The sequence below is a fragment of the Camellia sinensis genome, chromosome 2 (genome assembly GCF_055761805.1).
Source record: "Camellia sinensis isolate YWXY chromosome 2, ASM5576180v1, whole genome shotgun sequence".
NCBI classification, from domain to species: domain Eukaryota; kingdom Viridiplantae; phylum Streptophyta; class Magnoliopsida; order Ericales; family Theaceae; genus Camellia; species Camellia sinensis.
The window spans coordinates 212978068-213002658 of NC_138962.1; the positions used below are offsets into that span (position 1 = coordinate 212978068).

General features: G+C 39.6%; 2 protein-coding genes across 2 annotated transcripts in view; both read left to right on the forward strand.

Moving 5' to 3' along the window:
* LOC114272442 (putative disease resistance RPP13-like protein 1) overlaps positions 1 to 24323 on the forward strand; it is a 295308-nt gene extending 270985 nt beyond the window's left edge. The window contains exon 4 of the mRNA XM_082916895.1: positions 23904 to 24323. The gene's annotated coding sequence lies outside the window, so the exon portion shown is untranslated. The remainder of the gene's footprint in view (positions 1 to 23903) is intronic.
* Positions 19766 to 24034, forward strand: LOC114276410 (putative disease resistance RPP13-like protein 1). Its single transcript, XM_028218203.2, has one exon. It carries the CDS (start codon positions 19766 to 19768, stop codon positions 24032 to 24034), a length of 4269 nt encoding a protein of 1422 aa, XP_028074004.2.
* Positions 24324 to 24591: the final 268 nt, after the last annotated feature.

Here is a 24591-nt window from a genome sequence, read left to right on the forward strand (position 1 = left end):
ACTACAAGAGCATTGTTGTGCGGCGTCTGGATATGCTCTAAATCCCTTGAGGTGAAACTGATCACATCCTTTTCTTCAGTCTTCCCCCTTTTTATGGCAGGCTGTACCGACAAAACTTCCCTCATATGTTCTGCCTTCTTGATCATGCCCCGGAGTTCGCAAACACGCTCTGGTTCCACAATGCCGTGGATGACATTAATAACTCCCTGTGGTGGTACGTCTCAGTCATCCTGTCCCCTGGGATCGACCGGAGCCTGATTCGGCTTTACGCCGCCATCAATGTAAAGGTCTAGATGCCCGGCCGCGACCAGCTCTTCCAAGTGTTGCCTCAAAGGCAAACAATCCTCAGTCCGGTGGCCTCTCTCTCGGTGGAACGTGCAACGATACTGCGGATTATAGCCCTTTTGTCCATCACCCAACTTAGCAGGAAACCGGACATACTCCTCGTCTCGGATTTCACTAAGTATGCGATAGATTGGAATCTTGAAGACCGTGGTTATGCCAGTCCTTGTTTTCATCCTTCTGTTCGCGTCCGCTACATCATCTCGGGGGTAGTCATCCCGGTCATTACGATGCCCTCTACCCCGGTTCTTACGATTCGAAGCACGGTCCAATTCCTCTGCTCGGTCACCTGAGCGACTGGACTCTTGCCCAACTGTATGCACTTTGCCTGCTGTCTTCTTGTCTGCTGCTACCGGAGTGGCCTTCACGGTAGAGGCTGACGCGTCATCCTCTACTCGGATGTGCTCATTAATGCGCTGCATGAGCTGGCCCATGGAGGTCGGTTGGTGCATGGTAAGCGAGTCCCGCAGTCTATGTCCGACCGGGAGACCACGCTTGTATTGTGTGATTGCAAGGTTGACCGGGCAGTCCCAGATCTCGTTGAAGGTTTCCCAGTACCTTGAGTTGTATACCTTCAGTGTGTCGCATGGTTCCATCTTGACACTTAGCAAGTGATCGACTTCCTTTGGTGTTTTTGTGTTGGTTTTGAAGCGTGTAACAAACGCCTCGGCCAACTGATGCCACCTTTGTATGCTCCCTTCAGGCAACCGCTCGAACCACTTTAAGCCCAGCTCGCCCAAACTTGACGGGAAGATTAGGCACATAAGTCCGTCATTGCGCCTATGTCCGTCCATAACCTGTCGGAAGTGGCTCACATGCATGTATGGATCGGTTTTTCCGTCATATAGCGTGAACTTAGGCTGGTGGAAGCCTGCCGGAAGTGGTGTTGTTTCAATTTCCAGGAAAAAAGGAGTGGCACTCAGCCTGGCCAAGTCCATATCTTCAAGGAGTGGCACTGCTTGGCGGGGCGGAGGCATTCCGACCTCCTCGCTGGCGTGAACCCCGTAAGATAGTCGCTGGAAAGCTGGTATTCTCTGGGCTTCATGCCGGCGGGCCCGCTCCTTTAAGACCGCCCGTAAATCCTCTGACTGAGCGGAGTAAGAGTACCTCGACGTCGTTTCCAGACGTGAGGGTTTGTAGGTGCTGTCTTGCGCGCTAGACTTCCCTGCACCCACGTCGGAATCACCAACCTGGTAACTTCTGGTAATGGATATTGACTGAGTACGTCGCTGACTCTGACCGCCTGAACGGCGGGATGGGGTGCGCTCACTGTGGTCTTCCACTCCAACTACACCCTTCCCTTTGACATGCCGCTTGAGATCTTCCATCTCCGCCGCCATTCGCCGGATGACAGCATCTTGATCCCTCAACTTGCTTTCCAGTCGCCTGGCGTGCGAGTCTCTCCTCCGCCGGTGACCGTCTGGACTCCGTGAATGTCCATGACTTCGTCCGCGCTTGTCCCGCGCGTCTCCTGACTGTCCGCCAGTGGGCGTTCCCAAGTCAGCCATTGGGTGGACAGTAGGAGGTCCCTCTCTCCTTCGGGTATACTCCGGGGTGGCTCCGTCGATGGCGGACAACGGAAACTCGTCGTTGTTCGCCATGGACGGCGATCAGATGAACCTGGAAGACAAGGTTTTGTCTGTCAAGTTTCCCACAGACGGCGCCAATTGTACGGGGAGCAAATATTCCGGCAAGCCCGTATTCCTTTCTTCCGAGCTCCGTCGATGTCCGATCACCTGCGAGCAAGTAATGGTGAGCTACCCGGCGGTGTGTGGCCGGAAAAACCCTCCGACGGTCAAGTTAGCACACACCTTAGGATGGATAGAGAGAAGGGAGAGAGTGTTTGAGTGTAAGAAGTCCTTACAGAGGTGTTCGTGTGTCGCGTATGGGGGGCGCAGACATGCTTATATACCTTCTGAGCTCCATATCCACTCTCAGTCATCTCCTGACACGTGGCTCTGCTATCCCATCTGTCAGCATAGATCTTGCTGAACATCACCTAATCTTAACTGTCTGTCATCGCAGCTGGAGCTCGGTAGCCGAGCTGCCCTATGCGTTGCTGCGCCGTGCCGTGCTTCACACCCAAGCACTTCCCTGGCAAACTCCAAGGGGGGACCGGGCTAGGCGGCATCTCGGCAAAGCCTAGCCCGAAGCACCCCGTGGTCAGCTTTCACGTCGGTCAAACGGTAACCTCGGCCGACCGTGCCATTCCGGGCGCCGGTCACTCGGCTTGTCTGGCTTCGGCTAACCTCGGACCGAGCATCCTGGTCCGACCGAGCTCTGCCTTACCGAGCTGCTTCTTTACGGTCTGGGGCGGGACGCACTCGGCCCAAGTTCTGCCCGGCCCAAGTTCTGGCAGCCCTTCTCTGGGCAAACGGTCGATCATCTCGGCCCAATGCACTGCTGGGCTCTCAACCTGCTCGGTCGATACCTCGGCCCAACTCCAGATCATAAATCACCCTCTCAGAAGGAATACAAAAATTGAAAACAAAGGAAAAAGAATAGAAGCAAAAAACAAGGAAAAGAAAGGAAATGTGAGTGGTGGTGATGTGTGAGCACATGGGTTTGTTTTGGGGAGAAGATAAAATAAATAAACAAAGGGAAAAAAATTGAAAAGCAGAGAGTGGTCAAGGAGGCTGGCAGCCATGTGCTGTCGGCCACGTTTGCTGGCAAGAAATATATATATATATATTTTTGCCTTTTCTTAATACCGAAAGAAGGATGGGAAATAATAAAAAAAAATGAATATAAATATAATATTAATAATACGTGGTAGAGTTTTTTAAATATAATTTAAGAATAAAATTATTTCTTAAATTTGTAAGTTTTAAAATTATTATTTGAGTGTGAAAGATTTATTTGGTGAATGAGTTTTGAAATTTTCTTTGAATTGAATGGAAATTTTTTAATCTGACATATGATATTTGATATAAAAACTTACAATTCATAATCAAATATACAACTCAAAATTCTATTCAAAACACATAAAAAAATTAAAAAATTCGAAAAATATTTTTTTTATTGAATATATAAAAATTAACATGTGTCAATTGTACAAAAAAAAAAAAAAGCATTGTTTTGGTTAATTGGCTAGACAACCAGTGGGACGACCGGTTAGTCCAAATTTTTCCGTCTTAGACAATATTTTTCACAGTGAGCGTAGAATTAATTTTTGAAAACCGTAAACAAACACGGTATGCAAATCAAAGCCTAGAACTAACGTCCCAAAGCCCTACCAAATAGAGCCAAAATTTTCACCTATGTAACGCCTTCAAAATAATACATAGAAACCCACATTATAAGCATGCATAGACATAAGTAAACAAAACTTAATTCCATTCATCAGAGTATTCCTTACAAATGTATTACATGTTGACATCAAAAGTAAATGCCCTACGGGCTTACAACTTTCCAAGCCAATACTTGGTTACAAAAATGAGAGTACTAACTCAAAACACAAAATAAGCCCTTGGCTTGACTTACATGTAATACACAAGATAATCACAAAAATAAACAAAAGAGTCTTCAACTCCCCACAACCATCCAAGCTAAGATCTCGAAGGCGGCATAATACCTGAACCTGAAAATGATGTCCCATATAGGGTGAGCCAACGCCCAGTAGAGATATGCTAAACATAATATGAGCAATAACTAAAACATGGGCATATGATAAATGTTTAATTCATATGAACCAACATACAACACAATCTAATTTCATGACAAATAATTTATGTGTCATTCCACTTTCCTTTGCTTATACAATTTTCGATTTATCAATATGGCTCAGAACCTGGCCAAACAATTCAAATGAGAGAACTTCTCATATTAAAACATTTCTTTTTTAAATAAGATAACAACTCATATCAAAACGCTTCCATAATTCATAATAGATACACATATTTGTTGTATCAATACTACATTAAAACACTTCCATACTTCACCAATGATACACAGATTCGTTGTATCAATATCACATTAAAACATTTTCATACTTCATAAATGATACACAGATTTGCTGTACCAATGGAGTCCATCCCCTATCTCCTCCCATATAAAACCTGGTTTAGGAGTCCATCCCCTATCATCCCCTAAACCATGGAGTACATCCCCTGTCTCCTCCCACATAACACAATGTATATAAACACATATCATATACACGATCAATCAATACATAAATTTGATGTATTATTCCAACCGTCATATTCAATGACATATTCAATTGATTAGTTTTAATTCGCCTAATCATCATGCATTGTCTACAACAATCAAGACTATCCTCCACCGATAGCCCAAAGCAATTATTTCTAAACAGATAATAAATGCCTCAACAGATATATTATCAATGTTTTCAAAAGTGAGCGATTAATAAATCCAACTCTACCATTTAATCTCATCTTAAGCCAATTTCGTTATTCCCAACTCAATTTCATATTTCCATAATAAATGTCATTAATTATACAAATGACCCAAATATGCCCAAACATGGCATTTTCCCCATTTTTCTTAATATTGACCCAAAGGTCCAAATATTAACAATAAAATATTACTAATCTCATTTTAAGACCCAAAATACACATCTATGGGTTAAAATAACAAAACCCCACTTTCTCAATGTTTCAAATCTCAAACCTTAACACCCAACTCAAACCATTTAAACAAAATGCTCAAAATCTATGTCAAAGCTCATAAAGATGACTAGTTATCCCTACCTCAAATTTGGAGCTCAAATGGAGAAGATGAAGAAATTCGAAGGTGCTCCAAAACCCAATATTTTTGGATTGATAGGAAGCCCGAGCCAAGCTCTACACTTTTTGCAAAGACACTAAGGGAGTAGATCTCTCAAACTAGATCAAATCCTAGAGAGAAGTTGGAGTTCTAGAGTGAGGTGCTCTCCAATAGAGGTTTTGAAAAAGTAAGAGAGAGAAAAAAAGTCAAAAAGTGATCCAAAAAGTGATTTCTTCGATTGATATAAAAGTCGCTCTGCTCGAGCGTGGAAACCCCCGCTCGAGTGTCAGACACAGACTCACGCTCGAGCGTCGGATGCACACTTCCAGAACTTTTGCAGACCATGGTCCCCGCTCGAGCGTCAAACTCCCCGCTCGAGCGGAGGAACAAAATCAAAAGGTCACGCTCGAGCGTCAAAACTCCTGCTCGAGCATCCGTCGACTGTAGAGAAAAAAATGTTGGGAGATGAATATTCACGCTCGAGCGTCAAAACGCCCGCTCGAGCGGAGAAGCAACAACAAAGGGCCCACTCGAGCGTCAAAAGCCCCGCTCGAGCGTGAAGGCCAAATTCTGGGCATGAACTCTAGGTTTCCAAACACAACCAACCTGTAACAAACCTGCCTAAAGCATCCTATAGCTCAAATACAAAGTATTGAAGGACGAAAACAATATATATACAACATCTAACACACGGAACCTAAGTACGGATTACAATAATCAATGGAGGAAAAACCGGGATCGCTATAACCTAAAACTCTCACCACCAATTTATTATAATAAGCCCTCGTTTGGTTTTCTCATTGGAGCTAAAAAAGCATAAAAAAACAAAATAGGCTATATAAATCAATAAGATAAAATACTACTTTTTACCCATAATCATTATACTTTTTCTCTCACAAAAGTCAAAAAAGTCCCAAAACAAAACCAAACGATGCTAAAAAAGTCAGGATAAAAAAGTCTCAATACAAGAAATTGACTATATTAGTCAATACCAAACGACCCCTAAATCATAGGTTCTGTTTGGAACGATTTTGGAAAACTATAGCTTCATATTATAGCTTCATGTTTGGTTCCTACTCTCAAATTGTATTTTCACAATCAAGAGAAAACTCTGTCTCAGACGCGATTTTCAAATTTTTTTGTTTTTAAATTTGGCCTCACCGGACGTCCCACCGGTCGTCCGGCCGGTTGACCGGAATAGTGCAAAAAAAATTTTATTTTATTTTATGCAATTGACATGTTAATTTTTATATATTTGAAAAAAATATTTTCTGAATTTTTAAATTTTTTTATGTGCTTTAATAGAATTTTGAGTTGTATGTTTGGTTATGAGTTGTAAGTTTTTATATCAAATATCATATGTCACATCAAAAATTCCTCACTCAATTCAAAACTCTTTCACCAAACAAATTTTATTCACTTTTTTGTGTTGGTATAAATAATTAGAGTACTTGTTTTTGACGAAAAGTTAATGTATTTTTATCTCTTAAAGTTTGAATTCTAGATATGTTCTTGATTAAAGAACTTGTCAAATAATTAGACCTTTTTAACATTTTTGTTTGGTAAAAAAATAAATAAATTGGAACATGATATGAAAATTTTGTTTAATAAACTGTTTTTGATAATTATTTTTGGGAACAATCCTTTTTTATGTAGTGAAATTAAAAGATCCTTTCAATAAAAAATGTGTAAACATTCACACTTTCTTATTTTGAAAATACAAAATCATTTGACAAAAAATTTGTGAACACTTTTTTCCAAAAGATTAATACGAAACTCATCTACAAAAATTCCATAGAGAGATAGAGGAATGGGAGAAACATTTCATTGTGTGTGATATGAGAAAAGCCTCACGCGGGCCAAACAAAAACCATTACTCATTTGCTTGTTACAATAAGAAAATAAACATGTGCAAATTTTAATCATTAGTTTCTATAGTTTGGTTTTGGTGTCATTTTAAGATAATTACAAAAATATCCTTCTATTTTTATTTTTAAATATATATATATATATAATTATTTTATAAGGGATAATTTTAAAAAAATTAAATTTAAAATTTTCACATTTCAAAGTGGACATACATTTAGGAATAACAAAAAATGTAATAATGGAACAATTGTAAAACCCTAATTTTCGGACTGTTAACAAATTAAATACTCCTCAAATTTATAATTTAAGATAAATTAATAACCTCAAATGTATCAATCATCTCCAAAAATAATTACACAAATGTCTCCAAAATATAATTTATACAATTGTCTCTAAAATTAATATATAGTGGTAGGTCCCAAAATCTCTAACTCAAATAAATCCTTTGATAGTTCAATCCCCACTAAATTGCTCTCCACCTGAAAAATAAATTAATTTGGAAAGTATATAATATAACAGGAATAACAATACTTAGATATAGAATAAATAAAAACAGATTCTACAGCATTGTACAAATGATTCAATATTACCAAGGAATTTACCAAATTGCACAAATAAATAAACTCACGTATGATAATTTATTTAGGACCAAACATCTGATCCTACTCAGTATATGACCAGTGACTGGCCTCATCTACCTTACCCATGCACAATCACTTATCCGGGCGTATTAGTGCAAGCTTATTGGCAGGATTCACTCGATCCATGTATGAAGCATTTTCATATCATTCAGTCAGATAAATCAACACTTTTAACACAGAATAATTTCACAAAATTTATCAAATGTCCTGTGTGGGTGATTTTCTGACCACACTGCCCGCCTAGTAATCAGCTGGAAAAGCACTGGCAGAATAGATGGCCTCTAGCTAACCTGCAACAAAAAGAGAAGTCTCCGGTGGTGGTTCAACCACCAGGGGGCACTCCAACGATCAAGTCAGTATATCTCTCAAAGATAATCAAGTGCTAAACTTACTGCTCAAAGCATAAAATTGCGTACCTTAGACCCACGGGGGTGCCTCTCTTTTATAGCCAACTCAATCCTAATCCCACTAGAAGCTTGACTTTTATGGTCTCCCATTCAGTACTTACTTTGGATTTCACAAGTGATAAAGATAAACTCCCTAAGAGATTTATCCTCATCTTGACTAGGTCTCCTCTTCATTCTAGGACTTCTTGTCCCTTATCTGTTTATCTCGGATTCCGATATCTTCGGAGATAACCTCAGCTTTGCCGAGATAACCTCGGCGTCACAACCAGGACACGTGGCACCTCGGCTGACACGTCGGCGTCACCTTGCCACGTGTTGGTATTTCAGAAAATACATCCCCACAACTACCCCCTAGGTTCTATTACCTCGGCATTCTGAGGTGATGGAACCTATATCTGTATTTTCTTCCAGTAAATTGGCTTAAAATTTGACAGCCGAGATCATTCATTTCTGGCCGACATGCCTTCCCTAAAAAGTCAAGATTTTTTTAGGGAACTTCTCACGCGCATGAGCTGTCATGCACTTCAACCCAACCGTTTTAGACATGCGTTTCCCTCTTATTGGTTCATACACGTGACGCGCTTGTTAGCCACCTCTTTTCTCACGTGCGTCGTCTGACGCCCTCGTTCTTCTAGGCGTATTGATTGCTTTTGCCGCCGTTTCTGTTTAATCAAAAACTTTTTTCCCTTTTTTTCCGTCTCTTCACTTTTTCATTCGAATCTCCTGCTCTCTCTCTCTCTAGCTTTCAAAATCCTCTATCGCTCAAGCTTCTAAAGCTTTGCAACCTCCTCCGTTCACCCCTTTCGGTGAGGTTTCCACCGGTTTTCTGCTTCTGAAATCGTCGTAGGACATCGGCAAATCCCTTTCCGGCTTCCCTTTTTCTGGTAAGCTACGGTTCCTTTCGTTTTCAGTTCCTTGATGTTTCTTCTTCATTTGCTGTCGCCATTACTGTACTGTTTCAAGATTTTTTAATTCATAAATCGTACATCTGAATGCATTGGCCCTCGTTCGCCACTTTTTTGTACTTTTGCCACTGTTCTAGGCCATATACTCTTGCATTCTTCATGTTTTTGATAGCCCATCTCAATTCTTGTTTCTGAAACTTTGTTTTTGTTTTCTGTTTTTTACATCTTTTCCAAATTCTTGCTTTCAATCCGTGTTTCCATAGATTTAGGTCTGGGATTTGTCTGTAGAACCCATAACTTAGGAAAAAACTGAAACCTGCACCTACCTTATTGTTTGCCGAGGTCCTAATAACCTTTCAAAAACATCTTCTGAGACCCACCTTCTAAGATTAAGCCGATATCATGGGTATGTGGAAACATAGGATAAACACCCCTTCTAAATTAGAATACTTTAGACAGGAGTTTGAGATCCCAACCGACGTCCATTTGAGGTTGGCTGGGGATGATGACTCCATCATGCCCACTGCCAACTCCATGCCTTTCCCCGTAGTCGCCTTTATCGAGTGTGGACTTCGGCTTCCACTAAACATTCTGTTTCGTGAGGTTCTCCATTACTATAAGTTGAACCCTATGAAACTGGCCATCAATTCTTACCGAGTGATCAATGGTATTATAGCCCTAGTTAAACAAGAAAACGCTAGGATCACCCTTGCCGACATTCAATATTGTTATACCATGTGTGGCCTTAACTTGAAAGAAAAAGGCTACATTTATTACCTTAAGCCGAGGTCCACAAATTTCAAAATTGTAGCCGACCTCCCAGACTCCAACAAGGGAGCTGGTGATGATTACTTCATTACCTCGGGGAACTAGGAGTTCGCCCTAGATGAAGACCTTCATCTCTTCCCTCTCCCACGATAGTCTTTATAGAGGGTAATGGTAAGAGCCCTGCATTCATACTTGTTTTACTTTTAAAGTCTTGTATACTTTATCTGTTTCCTAATGTCTGCTTTGTCTTTACTTTTGCAGTTCTTCCTCAACCGCCAAAAAACTTTCGCTAATCCTTTGTTCCCAGCAAGGATTTAAAGAATTTACTGGACCTACCAGTTCAGAAGCAAAAGGCACCCCTGCTTCTCAACTTCATCCCAACATACAAATTAGCTCTCCCCGACGTCCCCAGGAAAAAGAAGAAGAAGAGCTCATCTCCTCCCTCTACTACAACTCTTCCAGCTGCATCAACATCGTGAACAGACCAAGGATCAACCTCTGATCCAGCAGAACAGCCGTCAACCTCGGCTCCATACCTCATTCCACCATCCCAAAGAAAGTGTCGCCGACGTCTTGTTCTTACAACCGAGATGGGTCGCGCAAAGCCAGTTGCTAAAGACCTCCTGGCCGACATTCCATCATCCATTGATGAACAACCAACACAAACCCAACCTCTAGCAAAACCAAAAAGAATTAAGAAAGCTCAACCGAAGGCGAAAGTGACTCAGGTTGAGACTGAGGACACTTTGCCAGCCCCAAAACTGGCTCCAAGTCAGAAAACTGCCTCTGTCCCTTCGAAGAGGTCTGCCGAAGTACCTCTTTCCGAATCCTCTAAATCAAAAAGGCCGAGGTCATCTGCAACGACTTCGGGGTCAAAGAAACCAGATGCCCCCTGGGCCCTCGAAATCACCCTCGAGGATAAGCCCGTAATGGCAAGTGACAGCGCCGACGATATCAATGTCAGGGTTGCACTCAGTGCCGCTCTACTTCTCCTAGGTGACCTGGAGCGGAACGCCCAGTATAGAGAGTATGAGAACTATGCCTTAATGTTACATCACTCTGTTCAGGTAAACGTCTTCTTCTTGGTAAATTTTTCTTTCTCTTTATTTCCTACTTTGAATATTCTTCAATACCTCTGTTTTCTTTCAGGCCATCCAGTATGCCCATTCTTTCTTAATGCAATCTTTTGAGAATTGACAAAAGCTGGCCGACATGAAGAAGGAGTTCTCTTATATTCAAAAGATCAATAAAGGCCTTGAATCAAAAATGAAGAAGCTGGAGGATCAAGCCGAAGCTGCAATTAAAGCTCAGAATAATGCCGAAGAGAAGGCTGAGGCGGCTGAGGCTATCAGAAAGATGGCTGAGTCTCAAAGAAGAGAGGCCGAGGAAAAAATGGCCCAAGCTGAGAAAGAGCTTCAGGAGGCCCTGGCCACCAAAGAGGCTGAAATCAAAGAAGCCGATGAAAAGGCGTATTCACAGGGTATGGCCGACGTAACTGAGGCCTATGAAAAACAAGTGAAGCAGGCATGCAACAAGGGTTTCACCCTTGGTGGATGTGTCTTCTGAAAAAACTTAATGTTCTTGATGACTCTCCATTGCGAAAAGCCGACGCCATTCCCTTGCCATTTCCTCCAGCCCCAATTCCAAGTGAAGATGTCAGTGAATCTGATGCTGAGGATGAGGCCGAGGATGAAGAGGACGAGGCTTTGATTAGAAAATCAAAAGATGCTGATGGGGCCAAGTCCCCTCTTCAGAATGAGCAAGTCCTAGACTTGACTCAGGACGAGGAAGGTGATTTGGTTCCCATAGAAATTGTTCCTGAGATTGCACCAGCTGACATCCCTTCTGAGGTCAAGACGGTTGAAGAAACTCTTCAAGAAATTGACACCGAGATAGCGGTAGAGAAGGAGGCCGATGTGGTATCTGATCTTCAATTTAAACAATCTGGAGGAGAAGAGCCTTAGTTCTAAGTCTTCTTTTTACTTGTATCTGCTTGCTTCTTTATCTTAGGGAACAATGTATGTTCTTTGTATGGCCGATGTGCCCCCCTTTTTTCCTTGAATGTTAATACAACGTTTTTCTTTTATTGAATGCTTGTATTCCTGTCTTCTCTTCTTTGTATGATTCTATACTTAGAATATTTTGCATGTCTTATGTACTTTTCCTTCTTTGTGCAATCTTTCTCGGGGTGACACACCTCGATTATGCCACCTGATGTTTTACTTCGGCAAGTACTTGTCCTGTAAATTGCTTACAAATTTCAACAAGGATAAACATAAACTAGTTTAATCTCAACTTCGTAAACTTTTCTTAAGTTTCAACATCATCTCGGCTTAACTTCGGTTAAGCATTATCTCAGTTTAACTTCGGTTAAACATCATCTTAGGCTTAACTTCGGTTAAGCATCATCTCGGCTTAACCAACTTGTAAACTGTTACAAATTTCAACAAGCGGTAAACATCATATCGGTTTAACCAACTTGTAAATTGCTACAAATTTCAATAAGTGTTAAACAATGATCTCGGCTTAACTTAACTTGTAAATTGTCCACAAATTTCAACAAGTGTTAAACAATAATCTCGGCTTAACTTAACTTGTAAATTGTCCACAAATTTCAACAAGTGTTAAGCAATACTTTTCGGTTTAACCACTTGTAAATTGTCCACATATTTCAACAAGTGTTAAACAATGATCTCGACTTAACTTAACTTGTAAATTGTCCACAAATTTCAACAAGTGTTAAACAATGATCTCGGCTTAACTTACCTTGTAAATTGTCCACAAATTTCAACAAGTGTTAAGCAACACTTTTCGGTTTAACCAATTTGTAAATTGTCCACAAATTTCAACAAGTGTTAAACAATGATCTCGTCTTAACTTAACTTAACTTGTAAATTGTCCACAAATTTCAACAAGTGTTAAGCTATGATCTTGGCTTAACTTAACTTGCAAATTGTCCACAAATTTCAACAAGTGTTAAGCAATACTTTTCGGTTTAACCAACTAGTAAATTGTTCACAAATTTCAACAAGTGTTAAACAATGATCTCGGCTTAACTTAACTTAACTTGTAAATTGTCCACAAATTTCAACAAGTGTTAAGCAATACTTTTCTCTTCCTTCTGCATCCTGATGTGAGCCTGAGTTTCACTTGGGTTCACATTATGCATGTATTCCAGAGATAATGTCAAGTATCTTGAAAACAGAACTGAATCTTTATTTATTTATTTCGGAAAATGGTCAAGGAATAAAGAAATTCTAATGATAGAAAAATTTCAAATTACAAGTGTTCCAAGATCTTGGCAATTTCTTTGCCGTCTTTATTTTCCCAGTACTGAGATGATCTTATAGGGTCCTTCCCAATTTGGGTTAAGCTTGCCCTCTCTGGTAGCCTTCTTGTTGTTGATAATTGTTCTTAGGATGAGGTCACCATTCTGAAATTCTCTTGGACTGACCTTCTTGTCGTACGTTCTGGCAAGCTGTTGTTGGTATGCTGCAAGCTGGACTGCAGCTTTCTCCCTTCGTTCTTCCAGAAGATCTAGCTCTCGGGCTAAGAGAACATCATTAGTTCCGTTTTCTACCCCTTGGGTTCTGATTCCAGGGATGCCGATATCCAGTGGAATGACTGCTTCTGTGCTATAAGCCATGGCAAAGGGGTTTCCCTAGTTGATCTTCTTGGCGTAGTCCGATATGGCCAGAGTACATTGGGCAGTTCGTCTACCCATTTTCCTTTTGCTGCCTGCAGCCTCTTCTTTATTCCATCCAAGATTACTTTGTTGGATGCCTCTGCTTGCTCATTGCTTTGGGGAAAACTTGGTGTTGAGAAGGAGTTCTTGATCTTGAATTTTGCACAAAAATTCTTCATCTCCATCCTGGACGAGGATTTTCTTTAGTGCTTCTTCGCTCTTCTCGGCTGGCTCCTTGCCGATGTCTTCTAGGACTTCCACGTCATTTTCTTCAATTTCTGCTTCCTCTGGCTCTCGAATGCTGTAAGTAGACTTCATTGCTGCCATGGTGCAACTTTTTGCCTGCAGCTGATCACCCCTGACTTCTTCTATCCCATGCTCTGTTGGGAATCGCAACAGTTGATACAATGTTGAGGGAACTGCCCCCATCGCATGCAACCATGGTCTTCCCAAGATGATGTTGTAAGGGGAGGGTGTATCGATGACGGTGAATTCTGTCTTGATTTTCTTGGTGCCAGCCTGCACCTCCAAGCTTACTGCTCCCAGTGGCCATGTCGGTGTTCTATTGAACCCGACCATTGGGCCGTTAGATCGTTCCATGTCATATGGGTGAAGGCCGAGCTCCTTGTAACATCGGATGTACATTATGTCACAAGAGCTTCCTTGGTCAATCAGGATGCGTTTCACTTGGCACTCCCTAACCTGGAGGGATAATACTAAGGCATCATTATGCGGGTGCTGGACCATCTCTAGGTCGGCTTCAGTGAAGGTTGTCATCGGTCCCTGGTACTGTTCTGCCCGATGTCTTTTCTCTCCGACTTGATAGACATGTTGCAGGTGTTTTACCTTCTGGGTTTCTCCTCAGATTTCGTTTTCGTTGACCTTTGAGTGGATTACGTTGATTACCCGAGGTCCTCCTGCCTGTGGCTGTTGTGCTGGAGGAGGTGGGGCTGCTGGTGCTTAAGGCCATCTCGCCCATTCTTCCCTTGTTCTGGTTTCATCAACAAGGTTTCTCAGATGTCCTTGTCTTACCAGGTCTTCCAAATATGTTTTTAGGGCTCTGCAACCCTGAGTCGTATGTCCATCTGCATTGTGGTAGGCAATGCCTACCCATGTTTCTTCCCATGAACTCTCCTAGAGTCCTTTCTAGCGTTCTGAAATAGGGCTGGTTTCGAATTTGATCCAGGACTTTGGGAATTGGGATCCAGAACACGGTTGTTACTGCTTGTGTGGCTCTTAGTTCTGCCTCTTGCTTACTCGTTCCAATGTTACCTCGGCCCCGCTTCGGCGAGCCGTTCCTTTTCTCCTGTTTTATCTCCCTATTCGCCGCTATGTCTTCCTCGGCTCTGGCATACTTATCGATTCTTGCTATGAGCTCTTCCATGCTTTTTGGCAAAGTTTTTGCCAAAGATTTTCGTAGCGGACAATTGTCTTTTAGGCCATTCTTGAATGATACGACCACTACTTTTTGATTACATTCTGGTATTCTGTTGAATACCTCATAGTATCTTTTTGCATAGGCCCTAAGGCCTTCATCCTTACTGATCCTCAAGGCCATCAATGCGTCCACCCTTAATGGCTGTAGCTTATTTGTCACGAACCGGGCCACAAACATCTCGGCTAGGCCTTCCCAAGTCTTCACGCTTCCCTTCGGTTGTTTATAGAACTAATCTGATGCAATCTCCCCGAAGGATAAGGGGAATACTTTGCAGAGCAACGGCTCGTTCCCACTATACAATGCCATTGAGTTCAAATATAGTCCGACGTGGAAGTTGGGGTCTGACTTGCCGTCGTATATTTAAAACCTCGGCATACTGAATCTCTTTGGTGCCTCGAACCTGTCCAATTCCACCGAGAATGGTGTCCTCGGATTATCTGGGGATGTTACCTCGGCTTCGGCATTCTGCTGTTTCCTCTTGAGGTAATTTCTTAAGTCTTCTTTGCTCCGCCTAGGCGCTCGACTATCTTTCGACTTCAGTCTCTTCGGTATACTACTCTCGGCTTCGTGGTGAGTCCTTTTCGACCCTTCTCCATGAGTTGTGTCGAAGCACAGTGCCTGCCGCTGAACATGCCGATGTCCTCTGGGGTCTGCCTCCTTTGCGTGTTGCGTCCTTCGTGATTCTTCTCTTCTTGGCTCTCTTCGTCCGACCTCCCTGGAAGGTTGGTGAGAATGTCTTTCGCTCCTGTTGTGCTGGGGGGTTTCTGGAATTGCTTTCTGCTCTTGCTTCTGGGCATTGGCTGCTGGCATCGGCGTGTCCTGCAGCGGGTATAGTGGCTGCATGACGTTATTTTGCATCATAAAGTTGACGATCGATTGCAGGTCTGCCAACTTGTTTGCCATTTCTTTCACCTCTTCGTCCCTCCGCAGGCATCTATCCTTCCATACCTGGAGGTCATCTTCATTGTAGTAGCCACTTTGATCTGGTTTGTTAGTCTGGCCGACGTCCTTTACACCGGTATTCTGGTCACGAGTTTCTGCGTTGTATTCGACTCCGGTGACATCAAGGTCAATGGGTCTCCCACTCCCAGCAGGAGTGTCGTCTCCTATTTTTTCATTCTGTGCGTTACTGGCCATTTGTTCTCCTATCTTTCCCACAGACGGCGCCAAATTGTGTGGGTGATTTTCTGACCACACTGCCCGCCTAGTAATCAGTTGGAAAAGTACTGGCAGAATAAATGGCCTCTAGCTAACCTGCAACAGAAAGAGAAGTCTCCGGTGATGGTTCAACCACCCGGGGGCACTCTGACGATCAAGTCAGTATATCTCTCAAAGATAATCAAGTGCTAAACTTACTGCTCAAAGCATAAAATTGCGTACCTTAGACCCACGGGGGTGCCTCTCTTTTATAGCCAACTCAATCCTAATCCCACTAGAAGCTTGACTTCTATGGACTCCCATTCAGTACTTACTTTGGATTTCACAAGTGATAAAGATAAACTCCCTAAAAGATTTATCCTCATCTTGACTAAGTCTCCTCTTCATTCTAGGACTTCTTGTCCCTTATCCGTTTATCTCGGATTCCGATATCTTCGGAGATAACCTCGGCGTCACAACCAGGACACGTGGCACATCGGCTGACACGTCGGCGTCACCTTGCCACGTGTTGGTATTTCAGAAAATACATCCCCACATGTCCTAACTAATCAAGAGGAAAACAAATGAGAAATAATTAAAATAAAATTATTTACAAAGAGATTTAAAGAAAGTATATTTTATACCACCTAAATTATCTTAAAACAATTCCTCCGTCATCAATACTTTAATCATTTGATATTGCTCCATAAATCTCCAAAGTTAACTGATCAAAATTATAAGATAATAGACATGAAAGGTTTGATAAAATCTGTAATTTTTTTCTCAAATAAAAATGTCAATTCTCACTCTAAATATTTCATGATAATTAATGAGCGAGAAGGAGTTGAAGCAAGTGAACGAAGCAGAAGAAAAGATGGAGGAGAGGTGAGGGTAGTGTTTGGTTTAGTTTTACAATTGTGATTTCAATCAAAAAAAAGTTTAATTTTTTTTGCAAAATTTATAATCAAACACTCAACTTAAAACTCAATTCAAAAACTATTTTCAAAACTTATAACCAAACATACAACTCAAAACTCTTAACCAAACTCTTTTCAAATTTTTTTTCAAACCTCTATTTAAAAAAAAATTTAAAAAATTGTTTTTTAAAATTATTTTTTATTTTATATTTTTTTGAAAAAATGTTTTTTTCAAAAAAATTTGTTTATTTTATTTTTGAACACAAATATTTTTTATTTTTTTGTTTTTTCAAAAAAAATGTTTTAACCTTTCTTTGTAGTTTCTCAGTCATTTTCTTTATATTTCACTAGCAAATTCTCAAGTTTGAAAAATAAATAAATTATATTTTCAGATAATTAACTTTAATATAAGGAGAGTAATGACAAAGCAATTACCAATAAATAAATAAAAAAAGTAATGAAAAAAAAGCATTAAGCAAGTCTCTTCCCAGAATCATAGCAATGGTATCTATTTTATATGTGGCTCATAACCTTTCTTTGCAATTTCTCAATCATCTCTCTACATTTCACAGGCAAATTCTCAAGTTTGGAAAAAAATCTATATTTTAAGCTAATAAACTTTAATAGAGGGAGAGTAGATATAATAATAGTTAAGATTTTTGTTAAGTTAATGTAAAAAAAAAAAAAAGTCTGATTATATTTTTGTTTTCAATTTTGTTCATAAAGAATATTCAATTACTACTAATGATTCATTTTTTTGTGTTGGCATAAATTAAAATTTTAAATTTTACAGTACCTGTTTTCGATGAAATGTTATTTGTATTTTTATCCCCTGAAGTTTGAATTCTGGATCTGTTCCTGATTAAAGACCCTAAAGACCCTGTTAAATAATTAGACCTTTTTAGCATTTTTGTTTGGTAAAAAAAAAAGAAAAAGAAAAGATAATTGGAACTTGATATGAAAATTTTGTTTGATAAACCGTTTTTGATAATTACTTTTGGGAACAATCCTTTTTTATAGTGAAATTAAAAGATTCTTTCAATAAAAAATATGTAAACATTCCACACTTTCTTATTTTGAAAATACAAAATCATTTGATAAAAAATTTGACAATTTTGACAGTTTTTTCCACAAAGATTAATACGAAACTCATCTACAAAAATTACATAGAGAAAGAGGGAGGGAGAAACATTTTATTCACAAAAATGAGTAATTGGCATGATGCTTGTGTGTGATATGAGAAAAGCCTCATGAACACCAAACAAACACCATCACTCATTACATATTACAATAAGAAAATAAACAAGTGCAAATTTTAACCACTAATTTTTCAACCGTGATACATACCCCCAGTGGGGGTCGCACCCCCAGTGAGGTGTCGCGCCCCCACTGGCCGAAACCCAAAAAAAAAAAAAAAAAAGAACAGTTTTTTTTTTTGTCCAATTATGGACTGCCACCTCACTGGGGGTCGACCCCCAGTGGGTGTATGAGCCATTTTCCCTAACCTTTATAGTTTCGTTTTAGTGTCATTTTGATCTTTGTCATTTTAATTGATTCAATTTCAATCTTAAATTTTTTATTTTTTCAATTTAACCTAATTGATTGCAATCTTAAGTTCTTTTTAAAAAAAAAAAAATTTATGAAAAGTGTACACATAAATAGCATGAGTTACGCTTTTAAGAACAAAATTGTAAATTTTCTTAACTAAGTGAGTCAATCTCAATCATCTCATTAACGATTTTACTTCAAAAACACTAATTGACATTATTAATTAAATCAAATTAATACAAAATTTAAAATTAAAATCAATATTAAATCAATTAAAAATGTGAGAATCAAAATGATATACAAAAGCTCCCAATTTAATTTACCCAATAAACATTACCACTTTTCCTATCTTGATTCCAGGGAAAATCCAACAAGGCCACCGGTTGGCAAGCTATCAACTTGCAACCTAACACAAGAAAATAAAACAAACAACGAAATCAAATCAAGGCTAAAAAAAAAACCAAAAAAAAAAAAAAAATTATGATGAAAAAGAATATTTTTTTTATGATTGTCAGCCAATCTTCACAAAAATAATAAAAAATAAAAAATTTAGTCCTCGATTTGTATTGAAGAGTGATGTTCGGACTCGTGAAATTCTCTATAAGTTTTATTCTGATAATCTAAGCTGTTTGATATAGTGAATATATTATTCCGGTGATCTTTATAATTAATTTTAAATTTCACTTTAATTTCTTTTTTATTTTACTCATAGTATTTTTTTCATTTTAAATTCAATAATAATAACGAAAAAATCACATTTCAACACAAAAAAAAAAATTATGAACCAAAACCCAAAACTTGTGGGTGTTTGGGAAGTTGGTTTTTATGTAGGTTTTTTTAGTTGTAGGATATTATTGGATAAAAAAATTTTAATGTTTAGGAAGATAGTTGAGTTTTTTTGTGGTTGAATGTGATGTTTGTGAGAGAAAAAGTGAAATGATTAAGGGGTTGGATGTGATATTTTGTTTGGATTTATTTTTTTTGATTTTACAAAACTTGTCTTTTAGTAAAAAAAATTTGGGAACCAAGTTCCCAAACACCATTGTCGGGTAAAGACTGGAAAACTGCTAAGCCGCTCTCTACCAACCGAGAAAATAGATAGAGATATAAATTCATTTGAAAGTATTTTAAAAAATAATTGGGTTCTACCAACTTGGGTTCTTTTCTTTTTTTAATATACACGTCGTTTTCGCAAAGGGTCCTGGAGCCAATGAAAGAAGACGCCATTTTTTACTTATCTCAGCACTCAAAAAATTTGTTCATTTTTGAGACTGCTAAAGCTTTTTTTCACTCAAGAAAGGTCAACAACCTCCCTCTTAGCTTTGTTTTGCTTTTGCTTTTGCTTCTGATCTGTTGGTTTTTTTCCTTCTGTAATCGGAAACAATGCCTGTAGCAGAGATCTTTCTCTCTGCCTTCGTGAAATTGCTGTTTGAGAAGATGTCCTCTTTTGCCTCCTCCAAATTACCCTCCTTTGAAGGTATTGATACCCAGCTCACCAATTGGACCAATATGCTGTCTCAAATTGAAGCTCTTCTGTTTGACGCGGAGGAGAAGCAAATGAAAGACCGAGCCGTGAACCTGTGGCTCGACGATCTCCAGGATCTGGCATATGATTTGGATGATTTAGTGGATGAGTTCGCCGCTGAAGCTTTGCAACACAAGCTCAAGGCAAAGCCGCCCCAAGCTAGCTCGAGCAAGGTATGGAACCTCATCACTCATTTCAAGCCAAGAGATGTTATGTTTAATTTCAAAATGAAGTCCAAGATTGAGGAGATCAATACCAGATTGCACAATAGTTTTCAACAATGTTTGAAACTTAATTTGGTTAAGATTGTTGGACCCCCCACACCTACTAAGACTTGGCAAAGACCAGACTCTACATCTATAATTGATGATCCTCGTGTTTACGGCCGAGAACAGGATCAGAGTAGGATAATTGAGTTGCTCGTAAAGGGGGATGTATCAAATCATAGCAACGTTGGCATAATTCCCATAGTGGGTATGGGTGGGATTGGCAAGACCACCCTGGCTCAAATGGTATACAATGATGAAACCGTGAAGAAGCATTTCGATTTGCAAGCCTGGGTCTGTGTGTCAGATGAGTTCAACATTATGAGAATAACAAAATTAATTCTCGAGTCAGTGACTACCCAGACATGTAATTTTAATGGCTTGGATCAAGTTCAAGTTCAACTGCAGAAGGCTTTGGCTGGAAGGAAGTTCTTAATTGTTTTAGACGATGTCTGGAACAAAAAATACAGTGACTGGAATGTTTTAAGAAAACCTTTCTGTGATGGAGCCCAAGGGAGTAAAGTTGTGGTGACTACACGTAACAGAGACGTTGCAAGAACGATGGGGGGTGTTGAACTTCATGACATTGAGGTCCTATCAGATGAAGATTGTTGGTTGTTGTTTGCACAACATGCCTTCGAGCAGAGAAGTATTGATGCAAATCCAAATTTGGTATCAATAGGTAAGGAAATTGTGGAGAAATGCAAAGGTTTGCCTCTGACTGCTAAGACACTCGGTGGCCTTTTACGTTGCAAAGAACGAGATGAGGAATGGGTAGATGTATTGTGTAATAAAATATGGGATTTATCACACGAAGAAAGTGACATCCTTCCAGCTTTGAGATTAAGTTACCATCATCTCCCTGCGCATTTGAAGCAGTGTTTTGCATACTGCTCAATAATACCCAAGGACTATGAATTTGAGGAAAAGGAGATAGTCTTGTTATGGATGGCAGAGGGTTTCATTCCGCCAAAAAGAGAGAAACAAATGGAAGATATAGGAGGTGAGTACTTTCGGGCATTGTTGTCAAGGTCTTTTTTCCAGCCATCAAGTACCGATAAAAGCTCTAAATTTGTTATGCACGACCTCATCAATGATTTGGCTCAAGTAGTTGCAAGAGATACTTGTTTTAGATTGGAGGATAGATTGAATTATCAGGAGCAGTGCAAAAATATAAAGAAAGCTCGACATTCATCTTACATGCAGGAGGACCATGAGGGTATGAAAAAATTTGAGATCTTTGGCAAAGCCACGTATTTACGGACCTTCTTACCATTTTCCTTAGAATCTTCCTTAAAATCTTATTTAGATTGTCATTTGGCAAGCAATGTTCCCCGTAATCTATTGCTGAAGCTAAGACGCTTAAGGGTGCTCAATATGAGTAGATATTGCATCACAGAAGTTCCAAATTCTGTTGGAGATTTGAAACATCTGCGGTATCTTAACCTATCCCACACCTCCATTGAAGAATTACCTGAATCACTAGGCTCTCTCTACAATCTACAAATATTGATGTTGAGAGGATGTCGAAAATTGAAAAAGTTGCCAACAGACTTGGGAAACCTAATTGATCTACGTCATCTCGATACTACAAATGCACATTCCTTAGAAGAAATGCCACTGGGAATAGGTAAGTTGGTTAGTCTTCGAACACTATCCAATTTTATTGTTACTAAAAACAGTGGGCATCGGTTAAGAGAGTTGGGGAACTTAATTTATCTTCAGGGGAAGCTTTGCCTATCTGGGTTACAGAACGTGGTGGTTCCATTAGATGCAAGGGAGGCAAATTTAAATGATAAGAAGGGGTTAGATGTGTTATCAATGGAATGGAGTGTTAACTCAGGTGATTCACAAGATGGAAGAGTTGAAACAGAAGTGCTTGACATGCTACAACCTCACAAGAATTTAAAAAAGCTCCATATCAAAGGCTACCTTGGTACAGGATTTCCGACTTGGATAGGAGATCCTCGGTTCTCCAATATGGCTTACCTAAGTTTAGAAAATTGTGGAAATTGTGCATCCTTGCCACCTCTCGGACGACTACCCTCCCTCAAAAAGCTTTACATTAAAGGAATGCATGTTCTAAAGCATGTTGGTTGTGAGTTCTATGGGCAAGGTGGTGAACCTTTTCCGTTACTGGAGACTCTAAGCTTTGAGAATATGCCAGAATGGGAGGATTGGTATACTTTTGGAGATCACAAGGAAGTTCAACCATTCACTCTTGTTAGTGAGCTCTCCATCAAAAATTGTCCTAAACTTGTTGAAATGTTGCCAAGTGATCTACCTTGTTTGAATAAGCTACAGATCTCGAACTGCCCCAACCTCTGCGGAATGATGCCCAAGGATCTATCTTGTTTGAATAATCTAGAGATTTCAGAGTGCCCGCAATTCCTAGTTGAAGGTTCCAGCATTAGCCTCCCGTCACTCACCTCGATAGCTATGAATGACGTTCCTCTAACAAGCCTTGAAGCGGTCCTTGAGATGAGGAGTATGGTTGATGATGAAGTGATATCGGCAAATGCAAAGTCTAAGCATCTGAGTTCAATAACTTCCTTGAGCATTGGGATGATTAAGAAACTCGAGCTCTTGCCGAAATGGGTTACTCATGGGCTGATGGAAGTCGAGGAATTGAACATTAGAAGGTGTGAAGAACTCAAGACACTGTGGAAGAATGAGGCGAGAGTGCAACACAGCTTGCCTGCATTCCGACGTTTGAGAATTGAAGACTGCCCCCAGTTTGTTTCGTTGTTTGAAGAAGATGAGGATGAAGAAAATGAAGGGCAACATCAGCAACAACAACAAGAGGGACTCCCTAGCATAGTGAGGCCTGAGCATCTAACAATAATTAATTGTGAAAAGCTGCCGGATAAACTGCCACGGCTGCTACATACCTTCTCTTTTCTTCGAGAGTTGTATGTTTATCAGTGTCCAAGTCTCGGCTCTTTTCCGGAGACAGGTTTTCCGTGCACGCTGAAAAAACTCCAGATACTTCGTTGTGAGGCTCTACAATCCTTATTCGGGTGGATAACGCAGATTAATGACAATAATCTTGAAGTGTTAGATGTTGAGAATTGTCCATCCCTCACATGCTTGATATCGTGCAGAGGTGGGGGGCTACCGCCCACACTCAAAGAGCTTGAGATTTGGGGGTGTAAAAAGTTGGAGGCACTGCTAGTAGAGGAGGGGATGGAAATTAACTGTCCATCTCTTGAGTCTTTTTGGATCAGTGGTTGTGATAGGCTCAAATACTTGCCAGATGCCCATCCTAATAATAATAATCTCAGGAATCTCAGTCAATTGGTGCTACATGGGTGTGAGAATTTGGAGTACATTCCGGAAGGATGGTTACACTCCGCAACAAATCTGACATATTTGAATATCAGGGGATGCAAAAAACTGAAGGCCCTACCACACGGATTGCAGAGCATCAACTACCTCACTTCTCTTCAAGAGCTGGATATGAATATTTCACAATGGAACAACAACTTCAAGATTGGTTTGCACAGTTTATCCTCTCTTAAAAGGCTATCGTTGATTGAAGGCGAAGAAGAAGAACATCCGGTGGGTTCCAGCTTTCCGATAGATGGGATGTTGCTGCCCACCTCTCTGACAGTTCTTCACATCTGCACATTCCGAAATCTGGAGAAGCTATCTTCTAAGTTGTTTCAAAACCTCGCCTCCCTTGAATGTCTTTATATCAGGGATTGCCCTTGGCTCAAATCTTTACCAGTGCAAAGGCTGCCTCCCTCACTTAAGGAATTGTCGATCTCGAGATGTCCCAGACTAACAGGGAAGTGTGAAAAGGGTAAAGGCAAATATTGGCCCCACTTAGCTCACATTCCTAACGTCGAAGTCTGGTGAGTGATCAACTCTGTGGAGATTCCACCGCAATACAAGCAGTCAAATTGCCAGGTATCAAAACAGAAACTAATTTGATAAATATAAACATTTAAAAATTATTTTCAGATTTTTAAAACAAAATATTTTTTCAAAAAGTGGAAAATCATAATAAAAAAAATATGTTAAATTTAAATTTGGAGGACCATTATGGGATGAGTAAATAATTTTTTAAATTTTGGTTGGTTTTGGAGGTTTGAAAAATAGTTTTAAATTTTTAATTTGTATTTTTTTAATATATTGACTTATTTGTTTTATTTTATTTTTTTGAGAACGTTTTATTTTTTAAATACATCTAATCTGCATATATTTAAAAAAAAATTAAAAATATTTAAAAATTTTAATAAATACAAAATATAGACAAAAATGTATTAAATTTGTATATTTGTTAATATTTAGTGATTTTTTAAATGATTTTTTGCGTAAATTTTATATTTAGTGATTTTTTAAACGATTTTTTGCATAAATTTTATATGGTTTAGGTTTATTTAGATTGAGTGTATCTAAAAACCTAAAAAATA